Source organism: Pongo pygmaeus, chromosome 15 (genome assembly GCF_028885625.2).
Source record: "Pongo pygmaeus isolate AG05252 chromosome 15, NHGRI_mPonPyg2-v2.0_pri, whole genome shotgun sequence".
NCBI classification, from domain to species: domain Eukaryota; kingdom Metazoa; phylum Chordata; class Mammalia; order Primates; family Hominidae; genus Pongo; species Pongo pygmaeus.
Genome location: NC_072388.2, coordinates 71,458,850 through 71,473,366, shown reverse-complemented (window position 1 = coordinate 71,473,366; position 14,517 = coordinate 71,458,850). Strand labels below are relative to the sequence as shown.

Here is a 14,517-nt window from a genome sequence, read left to right as displayed (position 1 = left end):
TTTGGAAAGATTTTTAGCCAATTGGCCCTTGCCAGAGGCACGAAAAGATCATTTCAACTGAGGTCAAAGCCCTCTGGGGACTCTGCTGAGTCTAGGTATTTGGGAACTCATTCCACTAGGGTGCAAAGACTGTTCCCCATGAAACCTTGAGGAGGAGGGGAAAACAATACCGCCTTCCTGGGGGCAGGAGCTGCTCCTGCCGGTTGGCTGACTGCCCTGGTTGTCTGCCTGCTCCCTCCCCTGTGGAGAGCCTCAGCCCTCCACTTCCGGTCAGCACCTGGGCCTGGAGCTGGGAGTTTCTCTCTGCAGAGCTGCCTGGAGAGGGGTGAGTGAGCTGTTGACTTCTTGGCTCTCATTAGCTCTTCCTTGGCTTTTGGCAGGGGAAGGAACAGGGGGAGGGAAGCAGGGGGTGAGGGAGGCTGAGTGGCAGCTGGCTCCCAGAGCTTCCCGCTCCCCATCTGACTTGCCTGCTGCATTCCTTGGCAGGCAGGCCAGGAAAGCCTGTCGCAGAGATGCCACCCATCACATGCCAAGCCTTCTGCAGCTTCCGGCCCTTCCTGCTGCAATTCCAAGGAGCACCTTGGCAAAGCTAAACTTCGATGCTCTCTTAGGAGGTGGATGAACGCCTGGTCCTCCTCTCCCTTCTCCTCTGTGGCCTCCAGTGCTTGCTCTGGCACCAGCAACCCCGTTTTCTATCTATCTTTGGAGCCCAAGGCTGGAGCTGATGAAGCTCTCAAGAGGGCAGGTAAGGTTTCAACTGAGTGTCCGAAGGTACCCAGGGAGGCTGACATCAGCCTCACTCGGGGCTGCCATTTTCTCCTAACTTCAGTGCTATCACCCTCTGTGGCTTTTTCTGTAGAACTGAACAGAGGAGCAAAGGACTTTCTCCAGCTTCTCCTCCCTAGGTTGGAGCTCTCACCAGATGGCTTCAGCCAGTATCTCAACAAAGGAGCTGCTGCTGTGGCTTGGCCCCGTTTCCTCTTGCCCCCCCTCCCTCCCATGCATGTTCCTGGTCCTCTATGTCAGAGCCAGGCCCTCTGTGGTGAGGGCCCCACCCCACTGTGATAGACTCTGTGGAAGCTGAAGCAACAAGCACACTTAAGAGAGAGCAGGGGGCCGGGTGTGGTGGCTCACGCCTGTAATCCCAGCACTTTAGGAGGCCGAGGCAGAGGCAGGTGGATCACTTGGGGTCGGGAGTTTGAGACCAGCCTGGCCAATATGGTGAAACCCCGTCTCTCCTAAAAGTACAAAAATTAGCCAGGTGTGGTGGTGCGTGCCTGTAATCCCAGCTACTCGGGAGGCTGAGGCAGGAGAATCGCTTGAACCTAGGAGGCAGAGGTTGCAGTGAGCCAAGATTGCGCCACTGCACTCCAGCCTGGGAGAGTGAGACTCTGTCTCAAGAAGCAGTGGGAGGGTTAGCGTTTCAGCTCTGGCCACCTTCATGCTCCTATTGTCCTCTGTCAACTGCAAAATCAGGAAGACAGCAGAGAGTGGCAGGCTGGTCATCACCAAGCAACAGGAAAGAGTCTTCAGTGAGAGAAGGCACCTCCTCTCCCTGGTCAGTAACGCCTGAGACTTCCCACCAAAGAATCTGAAGAACAGCTGGAAGGTGAAGCAAAGGCAACCCACAGTGACTAGCCAGATTTCTCCTACTGTGGTTTTCATATGTTACAGCCACTGTGAAAGGAAGCTTCCCCATGAGCAGGATTAGGCAGAGACAGGCTCCAAATCACATGACCTGAGGCCATGTATTGGGGGCCCTGGAGAAGCTGCTATGTGTTACAGCTCTTTCTGAAACAAACAGGCTCCTTGGACAAGGGCGGTCATGTACAGTGGTGTGGGTTATTCACTGCACAAAGGCAGCTGAGGATCAACAGGGGCTGAAACCCAGCCTGTGTTTTGCCTGGCCAGCTGGGCATCTGTGAGGCTGGGCCCACCAGAGGGAGTCTTGTTTTCCATTTTGGATGAACGTGCATTGTAGGCTAGTTGCACCCTGTCGTGGACTTCAGTCATGTTTAGTTCAGAACCTGGGCCTTATCAAACAAGCAGGGTTTGTGATTTCAGTCTGCAAAATGACAGGATGCTTGGCACAGCGTCCCCGGACATTTGCTTTGTGTATCCAAGTCCTGAGTGACCTGGAATGAAGCTTGCATTGGAAAGAGAAGCTCATACAGCACTTCCTCTATTGACTGGGGAGTGCCAGGCTCCTTCGACACCCAAACTAACATGGCCCTAAAAGCTTCCATGAACCATATTAAATGTCTTCTTAGGATCTCATGGAAAAGGGGGCATATGTGATCTTAACAGATAATCCCTCTATGTCGTGGTACAACATAAGACTTGGAAAGAACAATTTGTTTTTTCCAAGTGTTTCTCTTCTACCAAGAAAAGAAATGACATTGGCATGTTCTGGGGAGAAATTCTGAATTCAGATTCAGTCTTGACAAGCCTCCAGCTGAATGAGTCATCCAATCACCTGGATCAACTTCATTTTTTTTTGCCATCAATTAATTCTAAATGGTAATTGGCCTCACGTCTTTGGTCCGTGAGCTGCCCAGCTTCACTCCCCTATTTCCATTATTAGCCCCATGACATGGGTCATGTTCTTTCTTACACATCTTTCCCAGCAACACGGGAATGCTACTGAGCTGGCCCTTCATTTAGTTTTATAGCTTGCAGTATATAGCAGATAAAACATTCACGTAGATCTTCTCTTAGAGAAATCAAATACTTTAGGCATATGATAGTCAGAGAATGGCTATCAAATTGCAAGGCATATTGGTTGGTCAGTTAGTTCTGTTTGATGAGACCACTGGGCTGTTGAGACCAGATTCCTGGGTTCCAACCTTAAGTAATCTGAGAGCCAACACATGGGTAATATCCCCAAACTTAGCCACATCTTGTGGGGGTATGGTGCCACCCCAAGAGCAGGAGGAGCATGGATAGATGGCAATCCATCTCCACCACTGGAACCCCAAATTCTGAATGCATCACCTATTAGAGTTTCTTGTTCATAAAAGAAAAGAACAGCAGGGAATTTAAGTTTGGGCCTTTTATCCATACCCTCAGGAGCTTAGGATACTTTTCTCCTTCAGCTCGCTCTGAAACTCTCTCTGGAAGCTCTCCCATGTGTGCACTTCAGACACTTAGGGGTGTCTTGGTGCTTTCTTGTTCCAAATACTTTGCTAACAGACCTTGGAGAATCCCCAAGCCAACACCAAGCCAACACCACTTCTGGGATGAAGGGAAATCAATAAACGCTCCTCAAAGAGCTTCGGTGAGACCACTCTTGCCTGCCTTGATACTCACTCACTTCTCTTGAAAAACAGCCTGAAGATGTCTGGACGTTTTGTCCAACTACCAGGCTTCCTCTCTTGCACCCGCGGCTTGCACAGTCACCCCTGAAGAGCTTCCGGGGTCTGTCAAGGCTCTGCTTACAGTTTGCACCGGAGAGTCACAGGCACCCTTGGCTTGTCAGCAAAATCCCTAGCCATCCTCTACCCGCACAGTAGCCACGCCTCAAAAGAGACAGAGAGAGATGGGATCCCACTACCTTCTCTCAGGCCATCATGGAGCGAAGGAAGTCCCAGAAGCCTTGACTCTGACAGCCTGTGGCAGCTTCTTGGTGTGCGGAGCCCCATGGCCATGGCAAGCCAGCCATGAAGATAGACGAGGCGCCCGCAGGCCTTGTGTTCTGCACATTCTGATTTCTCATGAGGAAAGGCCACAGAGAGGGAAGACGGAGGAAGGGAAGGGATGGATACCAATGTTTAATTAATTGCCACCTACTAGAGTTATTTGAGGTTTACATGTAGCAAATTCAAGATAACGTTTAAATGCACTTAAAATGCATCTAGCTATGACAGGTAAATGACTAGGCTGCTTTCAACCCAGGATCCTTAGACTTTTTCTTAAAAGGATGAAATACATATACGAGTCACACAGTAGTCAGGTTTTACAAGGATTTTCCTCTTCAACAGAGGTGGAACAAAGGCAAGTCAGTATCAACGGGCTGCCACCCTTCGGGAAGGGAATGTGGCCAGTTCCCTGCATGGGACCCCCGCTCCCTGGTTCCCTCTGGTTTGATGTTCATGGTACAGGATGGGGCCCATGATTGAGCGGGATTGAGTATTTCTTGTGCACTGAGCTCAATGTTCAAATCTTGGGGTGACCAGCATGGAAAGAGGAGATTGGCCTGTGTTGTTCTACAAACCATGGTAGAGAGTCTCAGCCATGCACCCCAGGGAAGAGCCACGGACTCCCCACTCCCACCTGTTGCCACGGCTGTCTTTATGTGCCACTGTGGAGAGCTCTACCACTCTCTAGCCGGGGCGTACCATGAACCTGTAGGAATCTGAAGCCTATCTTTACCCAGCCTGTTAGAATCAAGGCCTGAGGAGGCCGGTGGGACCTTGCCCCCGGGGAGTACCCAAGACACCGCAGGGATTCAGCTACTTCCCTCCTCTCCCTATCACACTGTGCACATGAGGCTGATGGGGGCTGGAAGGGACTCATGCAGAGGCAACTAACACACACACCAGCTAGGCCACATCGCCAGGACCCATGCAGTACGGCCGCTTTCTGCACACAGCAAAAGCCGCCTACACAGCAACATTAGCTCGCGACCCACACCGGCGTGACTGCCAGGGTTCACAGAGGGAAATTTTGGCTTTTTTTTTTTTTTTTTTTCCGATGAGCTATGATTCTGAGCCAATTTATTTCACGGTATAGTTCGATGGCTTCTCCCTGGGCTGCTGCAGAAGATGCACAAACCGCACAGCCCTGAGGGCAGCAGGGTCCCTCCTCCTCAAAGCCCTGAATAGACGATCAAATGCCCAGGCCTGAGGCTGGGCGATCAAGGGTGCACCTTCTGCAGAGGGAGCCGCTTGCTCTTTTTGCATTTTCATCCTTAGAAGAGAAGCTGCAGACACTCGCAAAAGAAAAGGGCTGAGTCGAGGGAGAAAGCACTGGACTCCCTCCCACCCCAAAGGAAACAACAACCAAAGGGGGGGAAAAAAAAGAAGAAAAAACCAAAACCAAAAGAAAAGCTGAGGGAAGAAAACCGACTGAACTTACCACACTGCGAGTGAACTTTTCTAGGGAAGTTCTACGACCTTGCTCACTTTCTGGCTTTAGGAAAAAAAAAAAAAAGGGTAGGGAGAAAAATACAGAAAAAAAAAATCTTCAGCTTATACATGGTTCCCAAACAGCAGCAGCTGCAGCTAAAGAATAACAAAAACCAAAGCAAAATGGGGCGAAAATAGGAAAAGAGAAGTAGCCAGAGCTGTTGGAAGAGTCAATGGGAGAGACAGAAGACAGAAGACATAAGCCCACGAGAAATGGTGCTGCCTCCTTGGAGCAGGGAGCAGAGAGGGGGCTTTGCTTCTCCAGGGGCTATGAACTGTGCTTGCGGGGCTTGGATCAGAACCATCACGACTTTGCACAGGACCACAGTCGGTGGGTTTGAGCAGCTTGCTTGCTGCTTTCAACCTGCCGTGCCCACAGGCAAGAGTCCTGGTGGTTGTAGCCCTGGGGCCCCCAAGTCCTAACACAGAACAGACTGGCTCTGAGAGCCAGCGGGGTGTGGGAGGGATGTCAGGAAGTGGCTGCCGCGGAAGTGAAGTTATCTACTCATCCGTGAGTCTGCCTTCGGACTGTTTTCTCTCTCGAGATTCCCCTGCCCAGAGGCAGCCAGAAAGTTTGCTAACTTCAGTGACTTCCTAGTGACCCTCGTTCTGTGTCCTTAGAGCAAGGAGGGTCTACTCATAGACTTTGCCATGGACAAAGGGTCTTGGGTCTCAGAAGACAATAACACGGGGATTGTGTGTTTTCTCAGTATCCAAAAGGTGACATAACACCTGCCAAGATGTACGTACGACAGGCTAGAGGAAGCTCAGAAACCATTGTGGGGAACTCTTAGCTGGGGTTGCCAGAACAGGAGCGAGGAGAGGCAAAGTCCTTGAATGTCCTTCCAGGCCTAGCCTCCCTCTACTACAGGAGGAAGAGAGGTGTGGGGTGCTCCTGACTTTCCTTTCACCCCACATTTCCTACCTGCAGGGGTTCCGGGAGAGTAGAATGACCGCTCAAATACCTGCTAGTGTATCCTGGATCCCGTTCCAGGGTCCTGAGCCCGAGGCCGAGAAGTTCAGAGAGTGCACACACTCACATAGACACAAACATACACCCAGCAAGTAACTGAAATGAGGGAGCTAAAGAGGCAGCCTGGTGTCTATGGGTCTGCGGACTGTGCTGAAAGCAGAAGGGACAGGCCAAAGGCAGCTGCCTGTGTGGATGAAGTTGGGGGTCTTCCTTGGCAGCCAGGACGCTTGTCAGCTCAGCTGGCTGCCAGAAAACAGATATGAGGTTGCAGAAGGAAAATACAACACAAACGACATAACACCACAGAGTTGGGCTGGCCTTTCTTCTTGTACTAGGAACTGAAGGACTCATGCTTGGCCCCGGGTACCATACCAAGTCTCTATTCTGCGGATGGCAGGACTCAGCTTGAACCCTGTGGCCAGCCTGGGTGGCATACATTTGGCTCAAGTCAGGCCAGTCCTGGGCCCTGCAGCTGGCATTGTCGGCCTGTTATTCTTATCCTCTGGCTCACAGAGGGTGGCCACTGGTCTGGCTCACTTGGCTCCTCTGCCTTGCACTGGCCATTGAGCTTCCCTGGAAAACCATCATCACTGGTACTGAAGTTTCCTAGAGTAGCCCTCAGGACTCAGCTCACCTACCCCCTGAAAACCTGGTTCTTCAGTGCGACTATCATTTATTTGGAAAATATTAGAAAAGAGGCTGAATTAGGGATGAAGGATCAGAAGCCTGTGCCTCAAGACTCCATCCAGGTCAGTTCTACAGCAGAAAAGTGAGGCTGATTCATATTCCCTCTCTCCGCTGGAGGTTGTGAATCTCACATACCTTTTATGACCTGGATACGGTGAACCCGTCCCTGAAATCAGAAGAATACTCTAGGCCTACCTGAAAGTGCTGAGTTACAAATCAGATCCATACCTGGAGACTCTCAGGAAGAAATAGAAGGAGAAAGCAGGTTTTGTCACTGTTTTGGGAAACAACTCCTTGGCATTGAGATGTTGTTGGTATCTGCAAGGGCTTTCTGTCTCAAGAACATCCCTTACTTCGGGAGCTGGGAGGATAATTCTAAGGAACTTTTCCCAGGCAGGTTGCCAGTTCCTTCCTTACTCAAATGACCTCCTCTGAGAGGTTTTCTCCTTGGAAGGGAGGATCTGCAGCCACAGGGGTCTCAGCCTGGTTTGGGGTGCATTTTTCCTTTGTGTTCAAACCCACAAGGAGAATGAATGGCCTCTAGCTTCTCTTCTTCTAGGTGTGTAGACAGGCCCAGATTGGTGAAACTACCAGAGCCTTAGAAAGTCACCAAATTGTGATCAAGTCAGGGGTCTTGAGCCACAGAAAATAAGAACTTACTCTGACCTTCATCCATGAGATCTGGGCTGGAGTTATCAAAAGTTCCTATAATTTTTCTTTCCTCTAGTTCTTAGAAAAAATGGGCATTACAGCCATGCATGAGGGTGTCGGCCTCCTCCAAAGGAGCCCCTCCATTGGCATCCTCCAGCAGGGGAATCGACAGGAGGCCAGGCTCCACACTGCCCATCACAGTAGCCACACCTGTGGGGAGGGATGCAGGAAACCCAGAGAGCTGCTGACAATTGGGATACCCCAGAAGTCCTCTTTCCTATCTCAGACCCTATGGCCTCTTTCCAGGGCTACACAAGGGCAGGAGAGCAGGGTATAAATGCTCTCTGGGACTCTGGAGTTGTGTGGTCCCAACCAGATACGCAGACAGGATCCTAGCACATGAGAGTGACAGCACACAGAGAGAAGGCTTGCATGGCTGAGAGGCAGCCCAACGGAGAGCATGTGATGGGCAACCATGTGCTTAGGGCCTGGGGCTGGGAGGCCAGGAGGGAGGAGAAAGGGATGCATGTGCTTCCTAAGTGCCATGGCACAGAAGTCATAGGGTTTGGTGCAAGTTGAGCCACACTTAACCACACATGGGCCTCAGATCAGAGCTGAAAAGCACAGAGGGTGGGCAGGTGTACTGAAACCAGGAGCCCTCTCTCTCGCCTTCCACTCCCTTCCTGGACCCTATTCTCCTGCCTACTCTTCCTCCTCTCTTCCCAGGAATCTAGCTGAGTTCACTCCTGCTTCTGTCACCCCTTACCTGCATGCTGAGGGCCCCCTGCACCTCAAATTCATGACTCCATGGGCTGCAAGGAACCATGGCTGAGTTCTAAGGAGGAGGAGGAAGGAGCTGGGTGCAGTTACTTCTTGGTTAAGAGAGAAAGGCAACACCGTGGGGCAGGTGCGGGAGAGGAAGGGGCTGTCAAGGAGGGAGAAACCCCAGGATGACTTCAGGTACCTGATTGTGCTCTTGAAACTGACAAGTTTCTGACCAGTGAGAGAGCTGCCCCAACCCTGGCCTCATACTCCTCTCTGGGCTGGTCAGGGAGAGAGGTCTGAGGTGAAGGGGCTGGACTTTGCAGTGAGGGGCTCTCTCCAGTGTCCTAAGGGTTTTGCTGGTGTTACTGCCAGCCCTGCACTCCTATGCTGAGCCACTGTGGCCTTAGTCTTTTGTCACCCTACGTACCCACCCCCACCATGGGCAGAACATGCAGAGAGAGGAAATAGGGATGTGGAGGTAGGATGCCCCATCCTGGACCTTGCAGTGGGGCTGGGGTGGTGACAATCCTAACTGTTCTCCATTAGAATGGGAGCAGATAGAGAAGGGAAAGAAGAAAGTAGGAAATAAATAAAACCCAAGGGATGATATTCTCATTTCAAACCAGCAGCAAGCAGCAGGCAGGAGTCAACAGTGCTAAGAAGAGCAAGTCTGCCCTTCCCAAAGATACCTTCTTCTTGGCCAGCAGCAAATCCTGGTAAGCATTTGACCGGAGGAAGCGGGCATAGCTGTCACTCTTCATCAGCTTGTAGATGTGCTCCTGGGGAGGAAGGTGACAGGGAGACAAAAGGAAGGGCTGTCAACCAGTGCTAAAGAATATTACAATCCAATTGATCACTGTTTTGGGGAAGGAGATGAAGGAACCTAGGTATGTTTGCATGTACCTAGAAAAACTTGCAACATGTTCCATCCCCACACCCCCAAACTCAGAAGCACCAAACAAAACATATTGGCTCTCTTAGAATAAAAGTTCCCTGAGGATCATGTCCCAAAGGATTTGTAATTGGGCTTGGGTGCCATGTTGGGGTGCTTAATGATTAAAACCAGACACAGCAATGAGGAGGAACAAACTGTTCTTACACCCAACAACAACTTGGATGAATCTCAAGAGAATTAGGATGAGTAAAAAAGCCAAGCTCCAGATTATAAACTATATTATTTCATTTATATAACATTCTTGAAATGACAAATTATAGAGACAAAGAACAGATTAGTGGTTGCTGGGGTTAGAGATAAGGAAGTAGAGGGAGCAAGGGAGGTGTGGTTATAAAAGGCAACAGGAAGGATCTTTGTGGTGACAGAATGGTTCTGTATTTTGACACATCTTAACACGTGATAAAGTTGTACAGAACTAAATGCACACATACATACATGGGGCACAAGTAAAATTGGGAAATATGAATAAAATCAGGGGATTGTAGCCATGTCAATATCATGGCTGTGACATTGTACTATAGTTTTGCAAGATGTTGCCACTGGGGCAAACTGGGTAAACAGCACAGTATTTCTTATAACTGCATCAGAATCAATACGTATCTCAAAATAAAAAGTTTAATTAAAAAAAAACAGGCAATAATGTAATTGGGTCAGTTTGTGCATTTCAGGGCCGCCACCTCATCCTGGAAGGAGTTCTTGGCAACCACATCACAGGACATGTAACTAACACCCAGGAGGGGCAGGTACTGCAGCAAGGTGCCACCTCTTTTCTTCGGCTCCCAGGGGCATTTGTTATACATTCTGGCCTTGGCAAATAATTTCACCCCTGATTTCCAGCTAATTCCTAGAATCTTGTGGTCCCTTCCAAACAGATCTGTCCTCATCAAGGGTAGGAAAATCCTGGTCCATTAGAAAAGAGGACTTGTCAGTGGACAAGATTATTTATCCATTGAAGTGGAATTCAGCTCAGATGCACAGGAAAGCTTAGCTGTCCCAAGAGAGAATGTGTTAGGAGGGAGGTTGGCCTTCACTGGGGAGGGTGGGCTTGTTAGTTAATGGCTGTCCTGGTGGAGGAAGCATCTTCGCCCATGTATGCTCATTGTTCTTCTCAAGAAGCCAGACAAAGGCCCTAGTGGTGAGGGGGATGGAGAGCTGGTCAGGGAGGAGGAGAGTGCTCAGCTGAGAGGCAGGAACTGGTCATTAAGGACCTCTTCCTTGGTGCTCTTTCCAGGGAAGGGATGGAAGGAGGAGGCAGAGACCTCCCATCAGCTGAGGGACACATTTTAGAGATGCCTGGCCAGAAAAAGACAGAGCAATGACAAGGATTCACCAAGACTCACTCCTTACCCAGCACAAAAGAAAGGGAGAGCATAGTAGCCAAGATATGGAGTCAACCTATGAGTCCATCAATGAATAGATAAATGGGTAAAGGAAATGCAGTATATGGGCATAATGGAATACTATTTGGCCTTAGCAAAGAAGGAAATCCTGTCATTTGTGACAACATGAACAAACCTGGAGAACATTAGGTTAAGTGAAATAAGTCAGGTACAGAAAGACAAAATACCACTTGTCTTCACTTACGTAGGGAGACCTTGGAGGTATTGTGGGTTTGGTTCCAGGCCACCACAATAAAGCAAGTCATAAGAAATATTTAGTTTCTCAGTACACATAAAAGTTATGTTTACACTATATTCAGTCAATGATGTGTGCAATAACATGTCTGAAAAAACAAGGTACATACCTTAATTAAAAAATACTTTATTGTTAAAATGCTAAGGATCATCTGAGTCTTTGGCGAGTCATAATCCTTTTGCTGGGGGAGGGTCTTGTCTTGATATTGTTGGATTCTGACTGATTAGGGTGGTGACTGCTGAAGGCTGAGGTGACTGTGGCAATTTCTTAAAATAAGACAATGAAGTTTGTTACATCAATTGACTCTTCCTTTAGCAAGATTTCTCTGTAGCATGTGATGCTGTTTGACAGCATTTTACCTACGTAGAACTTCTTTCAAAATTGCAGTCAATCCTGTCAAATCCTGCTGCTGCTTTATCAACTAAGTTGATGTAATATTCTAAATTCTTTGTTGTCATCTCAACAATGTTTGCAACATTTTCATTAGGAGTAGATTCCACCTCAAGAAACCACTTTCTTTACTCTTCCATAGGAAGCAACTCCTCGTTCATTAAAGTTTTATTATGAAGTTGTAGCAATTCAGTCACATCTTCAAGCTCTATTTCTAATTCTAGTTGTCTTGCTATTTCCACCACATCTGCAGTTACTTTCTTCACTGGGATCTTGAACTTCTCAAAGTCATCCATGAGGGCTGGAATCAACTTCTTCCAAATTCCCATTAATGTTGATATTTTTACTTCTTTCCACGAAACACAAATGTTCTTAATGGCATCCAGAAGGGTGACTCCTTTCTAGAAGGGTTTTGATTTACTTTGCCCAAATCCATCAGAGGAATCACTCTCTGTGGCAGCTATAGCTTTATGAAATGTATTTCTTAAATAATAAGACTTGAAAAGTTGAAATTACCTCTTGATCCATAGGCTACAGAATGGATGTTGTGTTAGCAGTCATGAAAACAACATTAATCTCCTTGTACATCTCCATCAGAGCTCTTGGATGGCTTGGTGCATTGTCAATGAACAGCAATATTTGGAAAGAAATATTTTTTTCCTCAACAGTAGGTCTCAACAGTGGCCTTAAAGTGTTCAGTAAACCATGCTGCAAACAGATGTGCTGCCATCCAGACTTTGTTGGTCCATTTATAGAACACAGGCAGAATATATTTAGCATCATTCTTAAAGGCCCTAGGATTTTCAGAATAGTAAATGAGCATTGGTATCAACTTATAGTCACCAGCTGCATTAGCCCTAGCAAGAGAGTCAGCCTGTCCTTTCAAGCTTTGAAGCCAGGAATGGACTTGTCTTCTCTAGCTATGAAAACCCTAGATTTATCTTCTTCCAATATAAGGCTGTTTAATCTACACTGCAAATCTGTTGTTTACTGTAGCCACCTTCATCAATGATCTTAGCTAGATTTTCTGGATAACTTGCTGCAGCTTCTATATCAGCACTTGCTGTTTCACTTTGCACTTTTATGTTATGGACTTGGTTTCTTTTTGTAAACCACATGAACCAACCTCTGTTAGCTTCAAACTTTTCTTCTGCAGCTTCCTCACCTCTTTCAGCCTTCATAGAATTGAAGCAAGGTAAGTCCTTGCTCTGGATTAGGCTTTGGCTTAAGGGAATGTTGTGTCTGATTTGATCTTCTATTCAGACCACTAAAACTGTCTCCATATCAGCAATAAGGTTGTTTTGCTTTCTTATCTTTTGTGTGTTCACTGGAGTAGCATGTTTAATCTTCAATAAACTTTTCTTTGTATTCACACCTTGGCTGTTTGGCATAAGAGGCCTATCTTTCAGCCTATCTTGGCTTTCAACGTGCCTTCCTCACTAAGCTTAATCATTTCTAGTTTTTGATTTAGAGACGTGCGACTGTTCCTTTTGCCTGACCACTGCAGAGTTATTAATTGGACCAATTTCAATATAGTTGTCATTTCAGGGAGTAGAGAGGCCCAAGGAGAGGGAAAGAGATGGGGAAATGGCTGATTTGGTAGAGGAGTCAGAAAACAAATACATACAACATGTATTAAGTTCATTGTCTTATTCGGGTGCAGTTGGGCACCCCCAGAGCAATTACAATAGTAACATCAAAGATCACCAATCACAGATCACCATAAAAATATAATCATAATAAAAAAGCTTAATGTTGTAAGAATTACCAAACTGTGACACAGACACAAAGTGAGCACATGCTATTGGAAAAATGGTGCTGATAGACTTGCTTGATGTGGGGTTGCCACAAACCTTCAATTTGTAAAAAACACAGAATCTATAAGGCATAATAAAGGGAAGTGCAATAAAATGAGATGTGCCTGTATGTGGAATCTAAGACAATCACACTCACAGAAGCAGAGAGCAGAATGGCTGTTCTACCAGGGGCTGTGGGGAGTGGGAAGGACTGGGAAGACATTGGTCAAAGGATACACATAATTAGAGAGGAAGAATATGTTCAAGAGGTCTCTTGAACATCACGGTGACTACAGACTGCAGTTAAAAACAATATATTATATACCTGAAAATTGCTGAGAGTAGACTTTAAGTGTTCTCACTATAAACAATAAGTGTGTGAGGCCATGCATATGTTAAGTGGCTTGATTTATCCATTCCACAATGTATACATATATCAAAATTGCATGCTGTATACCATAAATACATACAACTTTTACATCTCAATTTAAAAAATAAACAAAAAAGAAAGCAGAAAGCAGAAAATGTCTTGGTCACATGTGAGGCCCTCTTGATTTCATCTTTGGTTGGAACCCAAAGAATCTTGTTTTTGGGACTTATTCTTCCTGAGATACCCTCATATTTACAAAAGCAGGGGAGTTACCCCACTAATGGGAATAAACTCATTGGACTCAAATGAAATTAAATACTGACTTGGTTTTTTTTTTTTTTTTTTTTTTTTTGAGATAAAGTCTCGCTCTGTCACTCAGGCTGCAGTGCAGTGGTGTGACCTCAGTTCACTGCAACTTCTGCCTCCCGGGTTCAAGTGATTCTTGTGCCTCAGCCTCATGAGTAGCTGGGACTACAGGCATGCACCACCACACCCAGCTGATTTTTGTATTTTTAGTGGATACGGGGTTTCCCCATGTTGGCCAGGCTGGTCTCGAACTCCTGGCCTCAAGTGATCCACCTGTTTCAGCCTCCCAAAGTGCTGAGATTATAGGCGTGAGCCACCGCGCCCAGCCTCAAATAGTGGCCTGGTTCTGAGACTACTTGGATAGTCCAGACATATTCTGATTTAACAAACTTAGTGTGAACGTACTTCACTAAGTGTTTTTCTGAAAATTTCAGACAAAAATCCAGCTCACTCTTGTTTAAGTGCCTTGAGGAACAGTATGTGTTTATCTTTTACAGATGCATAGTGTCTAGCACAGGGTCAGATGTTAGTCGAATATACATGTTCACTGAAATGCCAGTTGGAATTTAATGTTCAGCAAGTTTACTGGCTCCATACTTGTTTGGGTTTATGACTGCATCAAATTCTTGCTCTCTGCACAGAAGGCGAATGATTACACTCAGCTCAGAGGAGCATGAATATCTTGGCTCAGCCATCCCTAATGGTCTTAGAGCCCAGGCTGAGGGATATCATTGGTCTTTGCTTTCATTTGTTGTCTCTTTAAATTGTTCTAACATTTTCTTTTTGAGATGGAGTCTTTGCTCTGTTGCCCAGGCTGGAGTGCAGTGGTGTGATCTTGGCTCACTGCAACCTCCACCTCATGG

General features: G+C 47.1%; 1 protein-coding gene across 21 annotated transcripts in view; it reads right to left on the bottom strand.

The window, feature by feature from the left end:
* RGS6 (regulator of G protein signaling 6) overlaps positions 1–14,517 on the bottom strand; it is a 636,900-nt gene that overhangs the window by 21,273 nt on the left and 601,110 nt on the right. For 11 of the 21 annotated variants that reach the window (XM_054448764.2, XM_054448762.2, XM_054448768.2 and 8 more), the window contains 2 exons: positions 8,892–8,981; positions 5,077–5,130 (listed from right to left, as the gene is read on the bottom strand). In XM_054448764.2, coding sequence (XP_054304739.1) covers positions 5,077–5,130; positions 8,892–8,981 — 144 coding nt within the window. The remainder of the gene's footprint in view (positions 1–5,076; positions 5,131–8,891; positions 8,982–14,517) is intronic. The other 10 variants (XM_054448775.2, XM_054448772.2, XM_054448777.2 and 7 more) reach the window with 2 other exon arrangements.